The 15,556-nt window shown below is 36.4% G+C and overlaps 1 protein-coding gene across 1 annotated transcript in view; it reads right to left on the bottom strand.

Annotated features, from left to right (window-relative positions):
• Window positions 1-15,556, bottom strand: part of TMEM232 (transmembrane protein 232) — a 438,880-nt gene that overhangs the window by 218,770 nt on the left and 204,554 nt on the right. Inside the window, exon 11 of the mRNA XM_007947598.1 lies at window positions 6,123-6,370. Within this exon, the coding sequence (XP_007945789.1) occupies window positions 6,123-6,370 (248 nt within the window). The remainder of the gene's footprint in view (window positions 1-6,122; window positions 6,371-15,556) is intronic.

Here is a 15,556-nt window from a genome sequence, read left to right as displayed (position 1 = left end):
ATCTTCCTTCCAAGGAGTGGCTGGTGGGTTTGAACCGCCAGCCTTCTGGTTAGCAGTCAAGTGCCTTAGGCACTATGCTACCAGAGCTCCCATATGGTCAAGGCTAGACAATATTAAATAGGAGACCAGGTCCATCTTTGGAGGCTTCTTCTTTAAACTCTCTCTATACACATATTTTTCTCCATTAGCCAAATTCACAGTAATTTACTTGAAAGTTCTTCCACCCTGACATGACTTCCCTAATATTAACTAGAGAGCTAGGGGAACCCAAAAGAAAATAATGTTCCATAATCAAAATTAAGTTCTGAAAATTGAAAAGTAAAATTTGTAAAATAGTAAAATACTTTTTCTTATGCTTTGAAATTAAGTTACCTAGCAATTACTAAGGCTTTGATATCAGATAAAGTTCACATGAGAGGGAAGAAAATAACAAAGGGAACTCAGGAGTCAGAATGCCTTTGTTAAAATTTAAATTTCCGTACTAATTGTTATGAATTGTTGGACACATTACTAAACTTCTCTGAGTCTCAATATCCACATGCACAGGATGGAGAAAATAATCATGTCTACATCTAAGTACCATGTGCCTTATTCAGCACAGTGCCTTGTTTATGACATGCACTAATGTGGGGTGGCATGGAGGATTGTCTATATGTTATTGGAGGCTCGTCTTACATATCTAGTAGCTTGCTGGCTGGAATTGAGGATCCTAACTATCTTCTGTTTGGCAGAATTTCTTCTAAATCCAACTTCCCATGAGTCCCTTTGCCTCCTTTCACATTAAGAGCATTTTCCAAGGCTTCTGGTACTCAGCAGCTAGCATTTACAGCACTAAAAAGGGGAAGGCCCTCCACAAGATGGATTGACACAGTGGCTGCAATAATGGGCTCAGGTGCAGCAAGTATTGTGAGGCTGGCACAGGACTAGGCAGTGTTTCGTTCTGTTGTATGTAGGGTCACTATGAGTCACAGCTGACTGGACAGCACCTAACAACAGTAACAACAACCGTCCTCAAAAGGCTTGGCAACTGAGTACCCACTTGTTTTGTTTCCCTGCTGAGTCAGCAGATTTCACATCCACACTGGAAGAAAGTATAGTAGCAGGCAGGGCCCTTTCCCTGGAAAAGCAAACTCAGTGCTTGTGCATTGCTTCCCCAAACACCAACACCCCTCATAGAGATGAAATAATGAGACATAGGGACCATATACCTCTTTTTACTGACAAGTGGCTTATAAATTTCTCCAATACAGCCTGTTCTTTAATCCTTCTCATGAGACATTGTGTCATTTACCTTCTCCCAACTTGCCACTATTCAGTAAATGTTAGCTACTCAGACTCCCACTCCTTTTGAACTACAGTGAAACCTGAGAGAGCCAGAATTCAATGGGACTGCCTTGTTTTTCCAGGGCTCACAAGTTCTTCGCCTTTGACAGGGTACAATCTTACCACCTTTTTCATGCTGTCTGTTGGTTCAAAATAAAAGAAAATCTGTGAAACCTGGAACCTGGGTAAGGAGGAAAACCATCAGAAAAGGAAAACTCCAATATTTTCCACTGAAAGGAGCAATAGAAAAGTGAGAAGAAGGCATGCACCTTGTTAAAGGTGGAAAACTTGGAAGACCCAGAAAAACAAGGCAGTCCCTTGAGCTCCAGCTTGCACAGGTTTCACAGTATTTGAGTTTTCCTTCTCTGACAAGTTTCCGCCCTACCCAGTTTCCAGCTTTCACAGATTTTACTGTATCTCCTTTTTCAAAAGGAAACTGCAGAAGAGTGCATTAGTCTCAAGTGCAGCTACCTGGTTTATAAAGTCAACCACGTAACATTTCATGGACAAATGACAACAGAAGTTTGGTCCATTCTTGCTTGTTTTTGTGGGGTTCTCTTCCAAGTGATGATATGAGGAATAAAGTCCAGCATAAATTTTCGAGCAAAATAAGTGTAATTAGAAATAAAGTTTTAAGTTAGTGTTCTCCTACTCATTGTATATGTGCAAATAAAAATTAGCTGGTTTTGAGTTTTTAAGGATTCAAGACATGGGCTAAGAACTCCCAAAAGCAAGTAAATGTAAGTGAGTTTTAATGACAAAGAAAGAAAAGAGAAACACTATGCTTTGAGATAGAAATATTATAGACACAGTTAAGGTTGTTGCTGTTATGATGTAGTAAAGAATCATAATTTTTTCATTTTTAAGAAAATGCTGAGGGGCATTAAGGGCATGCCCCATGAACTTAAAGTAAAGCCCCCCCCCAAAAAAAAAAAGTAATACACAGAAGCAAAATGATCAATTTTCTTTGAAAAACTTATATCAAGGAAAGGATCGAATCTGCAAGTCATTCAGAGGAAAATATATGTTTCTAAACATATAAAAACAGAATCCCTGCTTTCAAATGATTTATAGGCTAAAAACAAAGTGGCAATAAATATTTTTGGAAAAAAAATATAGGTCATTTGATGTGACAGATGCGTCATTTATAAGGAGGCCCCTTTTTCTCTTAACTAGTAAATTTTCAGATATTGACACTGAAATAAGAATGCATTTGTATTTCAAGATAAAAAGAAACATATAATCTTAAATTATCTGTCCTCTTACCATTTAAAATTGCCCTATTCACCTAAGACATTTGATGGTTAATCAGAGGGGTGGTGGTTCAAACCCACCAGCCACTCCTTGGAAGAAAGATTGGGCAATCCATTTCCTTACAGATACCGTCTCGAAGACCAGAGGAGGGGTCTCTATGAGTTTGATTGATTCTGTGGCAGTGAGTTTGGTTTTGTTTCTCGTTATCTTGTGTAGCAGCCCTTGAATATTGGTCTTCTAGCTGTCTTTCACATTGCCATTTGTCGAAAACATAAAATAGCGATTTCTTAAAAACTACGTGAGGAATTGAAGAACTTTCAGGGTGGAAAGAGGTGAGAACATAGTGGGCTTTAAATTATGTTTTTGTATTTATACCTATGGAGCTTCAACATACCCAGGTTTTTATTGGCTCTACTAACACCAGCTTGTAGGCCTGGAAGTGAGTGGTGTTGCTGTTATGTGCCGTCAAGTCAGATCTGACTCATAGCGACCCCTCTTTGGGTTTCCGAGGCAGTATCACTAGGGAAGTATATTGCCAAACCTTTCTTCAGAGTGGCTGGTGGGTTTGAACTGCCAGCCTTCTGGTTAGCAGTCAAGTGCCTTAGGCACTATGCTACCAGAGCTGGAAGTGGGAGGAGGTGAAAAATTAACAAAAGGAACAAGCTGTGGGAGCACTGATTAGAAGGAAAATCAAGCAAATGGAAGAAATAGAATATCCTGAAGTTAATGCGTAGTAAGTACATGCATTTTTTAAAGCATAACTTAGATTTACATTTTCTTTTTCAACAAGGGGAAAAGAAAAATCAGGTATATTCCATGTTACCAATAGGCAGCAGGGACTGTTCAGCAGGCTTGGTCTAGCCATTGTCCTGGTTTCTTCGAGCTATTTCTACTTCTCTCTGTTGTGCTTAGATTAGTTTACCCATGACTGGAGCTGGCAATATGCACAACTCCAGGGGCCACTATTCACATAACTGTAGTGTGAATGCTGCCCCCAAGGTACACAACACTGAGTTACTCCTGCTAACATGATTCTCAGGCTGCTGTGCTGGTAAAGCTCCCTTTTGGGGCAGAGACTCTAAATTTCACTGATAAAGGCTGTAATGAACTGTGACGAAACAGATAAGAAAACATTTTCCCCCCCAGTGGCCAGTGATGAATGATTATCATTTACTTAATGAGTTATAGGGTCTGATGAGAAGTTTAATTTACTAATCCCTCAGAATCCAGAGGAGTCTTTGGACCTTAACCTTCCCCTCTCCTCTTTTGTCTCATTCTTCTTTGACTTTGCATATTCTCTTCCACTTTCCCCAAACCTTGTGCACACCCCTCCATGTGTACTTTTCATTCTCATCATGTCCCCTTGGTAACATTTCCCCCCCTTTCTTTTTGGTCTCTTTCATCTTTCTTTCTGTTTATAACTTTTCTTTCTCCTTTTTGCTGCCCTCCCCCAACCATTACCAATACAGCTCCTCTTCTTTCTTTCCTGCTCTGTGTCCTTCTATCTTCAGTGCCTTTTTTTTTTTTTTTTTTTTCACCACCAACTATTTACCCTTCCTTTGGCTTGTTTCTTTAATCTGTTTTGTTCATACCCAGTTTCTCCTACTTTTCTAGTTTCTTTCTTCCTATTGTTTCCTTAACTTTTCATGATAGGGAAGTAAAGTACACCTGTTTAGCATTCTTTCTGTAGCATCAAATTTATTTTTCTTCCACGGCTGTGGTCTTTGACAATATTTGGGGTTTCTAAAGTAAACCTCAATATCTATGACACTTAAAGCTAGCATTTTCATTGAACCTTGATCATGTCATAATTTTATAAATGTGTACAATACATATTGGAGAATGTTTTTGTAATATGTATTTCTCCACATGAAACTGCTTGAAGTCTTCATCAATTGTTTTAGAATTCTTAAAACATGCTTAAAACTATATTGATATCCTTCTTATGCATTATCTATTGACTGTGTACCCAAAAGGAAAACCTACTTACTTGGCCTTGTTTCACCCAATTAGCACATGTGCAATAGTCTATCTTTGGGTGGCAGCCCAACCATGATTTTGGAGTTTAAATAATTTTGAAATGGGCTGAGGAAGAAAATTTCCCAAATGATTTGGCATATGCTTCCAAAACATAGAAAATGCAACAGCAAATAAATCAAAAGAAAGAAGCTACAGATTCATATAGATAAGAACAAAAATATTTGAGTTAGGAAACAGAAGTAAAAGAATTTATATGAGATTTTTAAAGAAAAGAAAAGTAGAGCTAGACAGATGCAGTTTATGAGATGGATGATATATAGAAGGTACAATCAACAAAAAAGATATCAGGAGTGACAACAATAAACAAAAAGAGATCAAGTGTGGCAAAATCAAAGTAGAATTACGCTATCAATTACAACCTTCTGAGAATGATCTGATCAACAGTGCATCAAAGAAATAAGTTGTTAAAACTATGAAAGAAAGCTGACTGCATTGTGAATCTGTCAGAATTAAATAGAATGAAGTATGGCACAATTGGCCTTCTAAAATGACTAGATTAAGGAATAAATAAAAAGTTTCTGTCTCAAATCTTTACCAAAAGATCTAAATATATGTCACAGAACCTGTATATGTCAACAGAGTGATTTTTCACCTAATTTTTAATCTGTCAGAAGATTGACAGTATGGAAAATATGTAATTATGCTAAAATAGTAATAGCAATCTGAATTGTCTGAAATGAATTCCCTATTGAAGAAATGGCAAAATAAATTTGAAAATAATTCATTTAAAATAATATTTCCTAAGTGCAAGATTTTTCTACATCCTTAGAAGCAGATGTAAAGACATTTATGGGGGAATGGAAACATAAAATTTAATAACTATTCTCCTAACTACCAGTTGTTAATACATGCATACACACATATGCATGTATGTATGAATATATTTGCATGTATACACATATATAAAATGAATATATAATCTAGAAATTTTGAAAATTTAATGATATAACTCTTATTTTTAGTCTGTTACACTTCCCGCTTCCATAAACATTGATTTATATGATATAATAATATCCATTTTACACATCAGTTTTCATGATGGGAAAGTAAAGTACATCTGTTGATGCATTCTTTCTGTAGTCCCAAATTGATTTTCCTTCCACCTCTTTGAGAATATTTAGAATACGTTTGGGGTTTCTAAAGTAAATTTGTTTATTTCCAGACTGAGATAGACTGGGAAGGATAGGGCCATCCACTTCTGAAAATATTGACCACTGAAAACTTTATGGATAGCAGTGACACACTGTCTGATATGTTACTGAAATCGACTTGATGACACCTCACAACAACAACAACTATGTTTTAAACAGGAGAAAACTATTTCTAAGACATGAGTTAACTTGCTCATGATAGAATATCTAGGAGATAGATAGTAGAGTCAAGATTTCAACTGAGTAAGAGAAACTGCATTAAATAATATGGCACATAATTATATATGGTTTCTGTGATTTTAAAATTTGATGTATTAGAATAACAGAGATACTTTGAATAATACTTCACTTTACCTTACAGTGAAACGTAGAACTCTCTTCTTCATGGGATTCTCCTTTTTCTTTGGATATTTCATTTGAACTCGTTTTATTGATGGTTTCTTCAAAGGAAGAGCATGGGCATCAATGGAGGGAAAGAACAGTTTGGAAAGTGCATTGGCAATTCTCCATCCTATATATTTGGATAAAGCTGCTTCTTCTACATTTGGTGGAACTTTTGTACTATAACTAATGAAAGGATCAGTTGAATCATTTAACTCAGCCTGTTGAAAGAAAAGAAAAATGAATCAGTTGAAATAGAATTCACTGTAAGGAAAAAAAAAATAACTTGATATTCAATAAAAGTAAAATTTGTATGTTCAGTTATTCTCTCTTACTAATATTTCATTTTTCCAGTTAAATAAAGTGGATTCTTTTAAGAAAAAATTCAGTCTCACAAAAGTCTAAAAAATCAAAAGTATAATGCAAGAAAAAAAAATAAGCATTAAAAAATCTATCTTAACATTTTGAGATTTTAAGGTTTAAGTTCTGTTTTCAATTTCTTAAGCATTTATGGAATTTATATAACTCAAAATTAAGCAATCAGTTGATTGTTCTATTGACTCAGATTTTCATTTCTCTAAACTTTCCTTGAAGTCAGCAGATTATTTCTATGGAACATTTTTGTTAAGTTGAAACAAACAAATAGAATCTTATATTTAGATTAAATTGAAGATTTTCTAGGATTTAGGTTTAGATTAAATTGAGTAGATCCTAATACTAAAAAGAAAACTAACAAAAAAATCTGCAATTTTAAGCAATCTATTTTAAAAAGGTATATTTATGTTTGATAATGTCTATGATTTTTAATTTTCTTCTTTTGAAATGGCTAGAGGCATTTTTTCTTTGGCTGGACGTTGTAATAATAAATTAAGCTTTGAGTTTCAAAATGTAATGTCATAATTTTTTGCTGTTGTTCATAATATGTTCAAATTAAGGAAAATTCTTTTTATAAATAAATTATTATACTTCCTTTCATTTAAGTTTTTGCATTTTTTTTTGAAAATTATCAGTCTTCATGCAGCTCATTACCAAGCACGCAAGATTCATTTTGTATACCTATCAGTCCTATGGTAAAAAATAAAGGAAAGAAAAATGCCTTTCTGGATATGAATGTCATGCTAATCTGTTTAGGATTCCAAGATCAGGGTGGCTTAATGAAATTACTGCTTAAAGATTGATGATTACATTATCTAGATGAAATTACATTGGAAAAATTAGAACATTTATATAAAGATTGAAAAAAAAAAAGGTTGAAACAATGAGGAAAATTGTTAAGGTAGGTAAGTAAATATGGATTACTGTCCATGCCACACAGGGAGTGGAAAAGAATAACATGCAGGAAAACATAAAAAAGATAATGTGAAAATCATACAAACAGGTAATCACACAGAAAACCTGAAATCTTGAGCCAAAATAATTTCATGATGAAAAAATCAACACTAAAATTGAGGAAAAGGAGAACCTAATATACACTTTTTCTATTTCAGAAAAGCAAGCACTTAATCACTAGCTTTAATTGAAATATATTCATTCCTAAAGTATCTTTGAATTATCTCTGGATATCGGAATCAGTGTACATCAATATTTATATTGTTCTCCATTGAATATCTTGTTTATTAACTACGTAGAAATCATGTAATGAGGATTAAGTTTGTAACAACAACAACAAAACATTGTTTCTCTGGGGGTTGTGACTTTGAAATCATCACTTAACATTTGAAATCCCACAGCTTAATCTATAAAAAATGGTAACCAAAATATCTGTATTGTTTATTCTACTTACCTCCTCTGGTGGTAACAAAAAGATAGTTCAAAATCATAACAACATATAGTCTTGCACACATGGAAGCAATTTCTATGACTTTTTCAATTATTAAAATACTGATGAGTGAATAAATAAATTTGTAACTGGATGAACTAACACAAATAACTGTTCTCGGCATACAATTTTGGTTAAATGCATCATTCCTAGAGATAGCATTCCTCTGCATTACATAATCCTGATGCTCTTTTCAACATGCCTTCTTTGGCTATTCTCAGCACTCAAACCAAACCAAACTCACTGCCTTCGAGTCAGATCAGACTCTTAGCAACACCTCTCTGGCTTTCCGAGGCAGTCTCTTATGACAGATGTAGATACCAGCTCTCAGTTATGAAAGGGGAGACACTTACACATCTTTCAAGATGGGTCCCTTGCTAAAACTCTCCCTCCCTTACTGATGTTTAAGATACTTGAGTTATGGAAATGCCTCAAGGCCAGATTTGTCTTCTCTATAAAAGGATTTGTTTGTTTGCTTGCTTGCTTACTTGTGTCCCTGAAAGAGGTAGCTAGGAACGAATATGAACTTTGCACTTTGAAAGATCTGAAATCAGGTCTGGCTCTTCCACTTGCTAATTAAGAATGCAAGTTCGGGTAATTTAGTTATCCTCTCCAGATCTATGTTTTCTCTTTAGCTTTGTTCTATGGGGGTAAAAATAACTACCTTCCAGATTATGTAAGGGAAAATTTAATGATTCTGAATCGTGACCTCCATTGGGTTTGCAAGGCAGTAAATCTTTAAGGAAGTAGATTGTTTCATCTTCCTTCTGCAGAGCAGCTGGTGAGTTTGAACCACCAACCATTTGTTGAGCAGTCAAATGCCTTAGACACTGTACCCCCAGAGCTCCTTAATTTAAACCCCTTAGGATGATCTGTCTGGCCGATAATGAGAAGCTCAACAGATACCTGTTCCTTTCAGGTTTTCCCTAAGAGAGTACAAGTGTTTTAGTCTTCCAAGCACTTCCCACCGCCAACCTAGAGATGCGATTCAACCTCTGCCATGCTGAGAACAATTTTCTTAAATTGCTCCTTTTTATTAGCACATTTATCACATAGGATCAAGGTTATACTTTTATAGTCATTACTTCTTAAGAGTTTTCCTTCTTCTTTTAAAGCCACTGTTACAGTATGTCAGAATTCAGAACCTTAAGAGCCAAAAATACATAAATATATGTCTATACTTCTTAGAAGTGGACCTAAACAAAATATTAATGACTACTTCTTTAAAATATATTATAAATTAATTATTTTGCTACTATTTGACCTGCCAATGTATATTACCTTAGATTCTATCTTTAACCATTATTTATACTTTTAAATTTTTATCATTTGTCTCTGTTTCCTAGCACGGCCTATGTAGACTATAAAATCTAGGGTTTTCTTTGTTATTGGTGTTATTGAAATTTGATATTTATTTAAATCAAAAACAAAAATGACAATTTTTTAATATATATATATTAATTTTACTGATTATATTAAAAACAGAAAAGTGTTATTCTTGGAGAAATTCCTCTCTTACACATATCCTAACAAATTACCAGAACATATGCCCATCCCTTAGTCTTAAGATTGGATTTAAATATAGGAAAAGTCATCGTAGGTATAAGTTGGCAGGAAGAAGACAGATAAATTAGCACAAGAGAAAATTCTGCAAGGAATTAGAATGCTGTAATAATTGTCAATGAGTAAGAACACATACTCAGCTCAAATAAAAGCAGAGATTTATTGAAAGGGCAAAGCAATTGGAACTGGGGACACATTTGATCCCACCAAAATGAAATCAAACATTCAAAAAATGACAGAGTAATAGAGACGTATTTATGAGGTAAAATCAAGGACTAAAAGTATAACATTCTGATTGGAAGATCAGAGAAGGCAGAGATAGAAAGCAAGAGTTTTATATAGTGATTGGTTAGAACTCGCACACATACCTTCCTTTTGACCAAGGATTTAATTAAAATATTTTGATCATTGTCTGTATGCTTTCTTCTGCAGAGGCTTGTGTTGATGATGCATGATTCCTTAGATGACTCCTTACTTAGATAAGTGTTTAAGACCCCTGCTGACATTACAGTTTAATAGGCATCATATGACTTCTTCATCCTGCTGTAGCTTAGCATTCAGCTTCTATGATCTTAGATGGGGGTGTGGATTACTTAGATGGGAGCCACATTAGAGAAACAGTTTGTCTGTTCAAAAGACTAGTGCAGGGTCCATCTGAGAAATGGATCTCATCTATAAGCATAATTTTCTTCATAGGCAATAAATTGGTCTTTTGAGACTTAAAATTGGTCATACATTGCATGTAACTTTTGATTTTTCTAATAATTGTTACCACAACAGTCACCTTTATTAATGCATTAGGCAATACAAATCTACCCAAGTATCCAATGCTTTGGAGCTCTGGTAGCATAGTGCCTAAGGCACTTGACTGCTCACCAGAAGGCTGGCGGTTCAAACCCACCAGCCACTCCTCGGAAGGAAGGTTGGGCAATCCTACTTCCGTAGTGATACTGCCTCGGAAACCCAAGGAGGGGTCGCTATGGGTCGGGGCCGACTCGACGGCAAACAACAACAACAACAACAAGTAGAAATAATACATAAAAAATGGAATAATCTTAGGGGATATTGAATGGAACTAAGTAGCCTTCTCCACCACTCCTCTGTCAGTTTGGTGTACTCTGGTGGTTTGTGTTGGTGTGATGCTGGAAGCTATGCCACTGATATTTCAAATACTGGCAGAGTCAGCCATGACAGACAGGTTTCAGTGGGGCTTCAGGCTGAGAAAGGTTAGGAAGGAGGATGTGGCAGTTTCACTACTGAAAAACTTGGCCAATGAAAATCTAATAAATAGAAGTAAACATTGTTTTACATATAGTGTTGGAAGATGAGCACCTCAGGTTGGAAGGCACTAAAAATATGACTGGGGAAATCAGCCTCCTCAGAGCAGTTATTGTAGTTATTGTTAGGTGCCATCAAATCAGCTCCAATTCATAGCAACAGATGGAAACACTGCCTGGTCCTGTGCCAGTCTCATAATCCTTGCTATACCTGAGCCCATGTTGCAGCCACTGTGTCAATGCAGTGAAGTAAATTACTTAGTATGGCTTTTCTACCCATAAGTCACTGTAAACTCAGTGGTGGAATGAGCAACTGAGGAGCTCCTGATTGTAAATGTTATCCACCTGGGTTATTTCTGTTGAGCATGGCACAATGCAATGTTATGGGCAGCTCACTCTTAGGTGCTTAGAATTCTGTTGTTATGATTGGTTGGTTTGGCCACTCTGCCAAGCTCAAAAGGAGGCCTCCTAGAGGCAGAACTCTCTGTGACTGCTGGTTGAGGAAGACGTGCTGCTGAAAGAGACACACGCTACTGAAAGAGACACGTGCTGCTGGGAAAGAGACACAAGAGACACGCATTGCTGAATGAGACACCGAGGGAACAGCACTGCTGGGAAAGAGAGTGTGAGAGACTGTTGGCTGAGGGACGGTGGGCTGGGAGAGAGACTAAGCGTTTTTTCCTGAACTCAAATGGTAGCCTGTGGTGCTTCCCTAATAAACCCCATAAACTGTGAGCTCTGTGTGGCCACTGCAATGAATTACTGAACCCAGGAGAGAGGTGGTGGGTGTTTTGGGAGGAATGATTGGCGAAAGGGCTGGAGGGAGGCAGCATGTCTGGTCTGGCAGTAATAGGCCTTGGGCTATTGACAGTGATTCTGCCTTCCTCTTGTGGGGTTCTAAGAGGTCAGAATATGTGGCCTCCTTGTCCTTTTTACAGTCAATCCATCTTGTTGAGGGCTGTCCCCTTTTTTGTTGACCCTCCACTTTACCAAGCATGATATCCTTCTCCAAGGGAACATTCCTTCTTCTCACAACATGACCAAAATAGGTGAGATGAAGTCTGGCTATTCTCACTTCCAAGGCATATTCTGGCTGCAATTCTTCCAGGACAGATTTGTTAGAATTCAAAATATCAATTATTCTTCAGTCTTCCTAATTCACTGTCCAGCTTTCACATGCATATGAGGCAATTGAAAACACCATGTCTTGGGTTAGGTGCACCTTAGTCTTAAAAGAGATATGTTTGATGTTTAGCACTTTAAAGAGGTCTTTTGCAGCAGATTTGCAAAGTGCAATATGTTGTCTGATTTCCTGACTGCTGCTTCCATGGGTGTTGATTGTGGATCCAAGTAATATGAAATTTTTAACAACTTCAAACTTTTTTCCAGTAATGCTGCTCATTGGTCCAGTTGTGAGGATATGACCACATGCATGCTCACCTATCTTCCACTCCCACAACCCCACACCTGTTGAACAGCAACAATTGTGTGACTGAGCATATATAGGTTGCTACCATACCCCTCTGACCTACTAAAAAGCATTGTCTGGACACCTCTGTGTTTGCCTGCCTGCCATCCACACCCACCACCATCCTGAACCACTCCCTAACCATACAAGTGGTGATGACCAAGTTCTTCACTCACCTACCACATCCACACAAGTTGCCCCACCTACTCAGACAGACAACAGTCTTTCAATGCCTTCCCAGTCTACCCTCAGCTGCTCCACATGACCTGTGAACAGAAAATGCACTCACACTCCCATTCACTACACCACCCACCTGAAGACAAGTAGTGAGCACCCCAGTGATGCCAAATTAGTGACCAGAGTAGCATGCCTACCTCATTCACCAGAATAACTCAAAACAAAGCAAATCAAAAAATCAAGATGAAGCACAGACAAAACTGAGGAAACCATTGGTGTTGGTGTTAGGTGGTATCAAGTCAGCTCCAAATCATAGGGACCCTATGTATAACAGAAGGAAACATTGACTGGACCTGTGCCATACTCACAATCCTGGCTATACCTGAGCCCATCATTGAAGCCACTGTGAGAATCCATCTTATTGAGGGCTTTCCCCTTTTTCATTGACCCTCCACTTTACTTTAGGAAAACATAGGACTAAAAGGAAAACATAGGACAAATCAAATAAAACCCAGAAAAAACTCTAAAAGAACTCAGGAAACAATATAAGAACAAAAAGACAAAATAAATAGACAGTAGGAAATTACACAAAAACAGCAACTACAAATACAGAAGATTAACAATAAAATCTCACAAACAGATAACTCATTAGAAGCATATAGGAGTAGAAATGAATCACTGGAAGACAGAATCAGTGAAATAGAGGACAAATCTCTTGATCCGAATTTGTTTGAGAACATTCAGAAAAAAGAATAAAGAAAAATGAAGAAAGCCTAAGAGTTATGGGTGAATTACAGGGTAACCACAAAGAAAATTAATAAATCTATTCACCAAAATTAAAACAAGTAAACTAATAAGTAAGACACAGTAAGCCCCAAATCAACAACAATTAAAGAAAGAAAAATAATATCCATAAACAAAAATAACTTAGTACTGAAAAGCAAATAGACTAAAGAAACTGTCAACACCACGCACCAAAAAAATGATGATAAAATGAGAGCAGTTAATTCACACCTATTCATGCCACAATGAGTGTAAGTGGGTTAAACACACCAGTCAAGACACAGAGAGTAAGAATGGGTTGGGGGTGGGGATCAATACATTATCTACAAGAGATACGCCTTAAATACAAAGATATAAACAACTGAAATAAAAGGATGGAAAAAAAAAATCAAAAAAGAGCAGCAGGGACAATATTAATCTCTGATAGAATAGATTTTAAGGCAAAGTCCACCACACACACACACAAAAAGGGCATTATATAATGATTGAAGTGTCAATTCACCAGGAGGACATAACCATGACAAACATTTATTTCTCTAATGGCAGAACCCTAAAATATACAAAACCCAATTCTAACAGAGTTGAGAAAAAACAATAGATCACTCAACAATAATAGTAGCAGACACTACTTTTGATGAAGGACAGAACAACTAAAAAGAAACTAAAAAAATACAGAAAACCAAAACATCAAAATCAATCAACTTGACCTCAAACACATATACAGAACATTCTGCAGTAGCACAGTACACATTCTTCTCCAAAGCACATGGATCATTCCCCAGAACAGACTATATTTTAAGCCACAATGCAAACTTCAATAAATTCAAAAACATTGGTATAGTACAAAGTATCTTCTCTGATCACAGTAATATAAAACTGGAAATCAACAACAGGAAGAGCAAGTAAAAAAAATAATAATAAGTGCATAAAAACTGAATAACACCTTGCTTAAAAACCACTGGGTAATACACAAAATTAAAAATGAAATAATAACAAAAAAAAAAAATCTTAGACTCAAATGAGATTGAACAGACAATGTACCAAAACCTCTGGCTCTGCAAAAGCATTATTCAGAGATCGATTTATAGCAATAAATACTGACATCTAAAAAGAGGAAAGAGAAAATCGATACCTTAACTCTACAACACAAACACATAGAAAAAAAGCAACAAGAGAAGCCTATAGCTGCCAGAAGAAAAATAATAATAAAGACTAGAGCAGAAATAAAAGAAAGAAAAAATCAATATAATTAACACGACTGGAAGTTGGTTCTTTGAAAAGATAAATAAAAGTGATAAAACCACTGACTACATTGAAAAAAAGAAAAGAAAGAGAAGATACAAATAACACAAATAAGAAATGAGATGGGAGACATTACAACAGAACTATATGAAATTAAAAACAAAAAAAGATTATAATAGAATATTATGAAAAATTATACTCCACCAAATTTGAAAACTTAGAAGAAATGGACAAATTTCTAGAAAGACATTACCTACCCAAGCTAACACAAACTGAGATAGAAAATGTGAATCCAATAACAAAAGAAGGAATTGAAGAGGTCATAAAAATACTAAACAAACTCACTGCCATCAGGTCAGTTCCTACTCATAGTGACCCTTCCTTGTATTTCCAAGACAGTATCTCTATGGAAGTAGATTGGCCAGTCTTCCTTCTGTGGAGTGGCTGTTGGGTTTGAACCACCAGCTTTCTGGTTAACAGTCAAATGCCTTAGGCACTAAACCACTAGAACTCATATAAAATATTACTAACCACACACACAAAAAAAGTCCTGGTCCAGACAGCTTCATTGGAGAATTCTACCAAGCATTCAGGGAAGAGTTGATACCAGTACTTCTCAAACTATTCCTGAACATAGAAAAGGAACACTCATAAATTCATTACTTGATATCAAAGCCAGGCAAATATGCTAATAAAAAAAGGAAATTATACACCAATATCCAATATTGTACATGATTATAAACACAGAAATTCTCAACAAAATTCTAACCAACGTAACTCAACTGTTGCTGTTGCTGTTGTTAAGTGCCGTCGAGTCATTTCCGACTCATAGCGACCCCATGCACAGCTGAACGAAACACTGCCCGATCCTGCGCCAGCCCCACAATCCCTGCTATACTTGAGCCCATCATCGCAGCCACCGTGTCAAAACATCTCGTTGAAGGCCTCCCTCTCTTTCGTCGACCCTCCACCCTACCAAGCATGACATCTTTCTCCAGGGAATGGTCCCTTCTGACAACATGACCAAAATAGGTGAGACGAAGTCTGGCCATTCTTGCTTCCAAGGAGCATTCTGGCT

Source organism: Orycteropus afer, unplaced genomic scaffold (genome assembly GCF_000298275.1).
Source record: "Orycteropus afer afer isolate SDZICR_OR568_19922 unplaced genomic scaffold, OryAfe1.0 scaffold00191, whole genome shotgun sequence".
NCBI classification, from domain to species: Eukaryota; Metazoa; Chordata; class Mammalia; order Tubulidentata; family Orycteropodidae; genus Orycteropus; species Orycteropus afer.
This window is presented reverse-complemented; position numbering and strand designations above follow the sequence as displayed.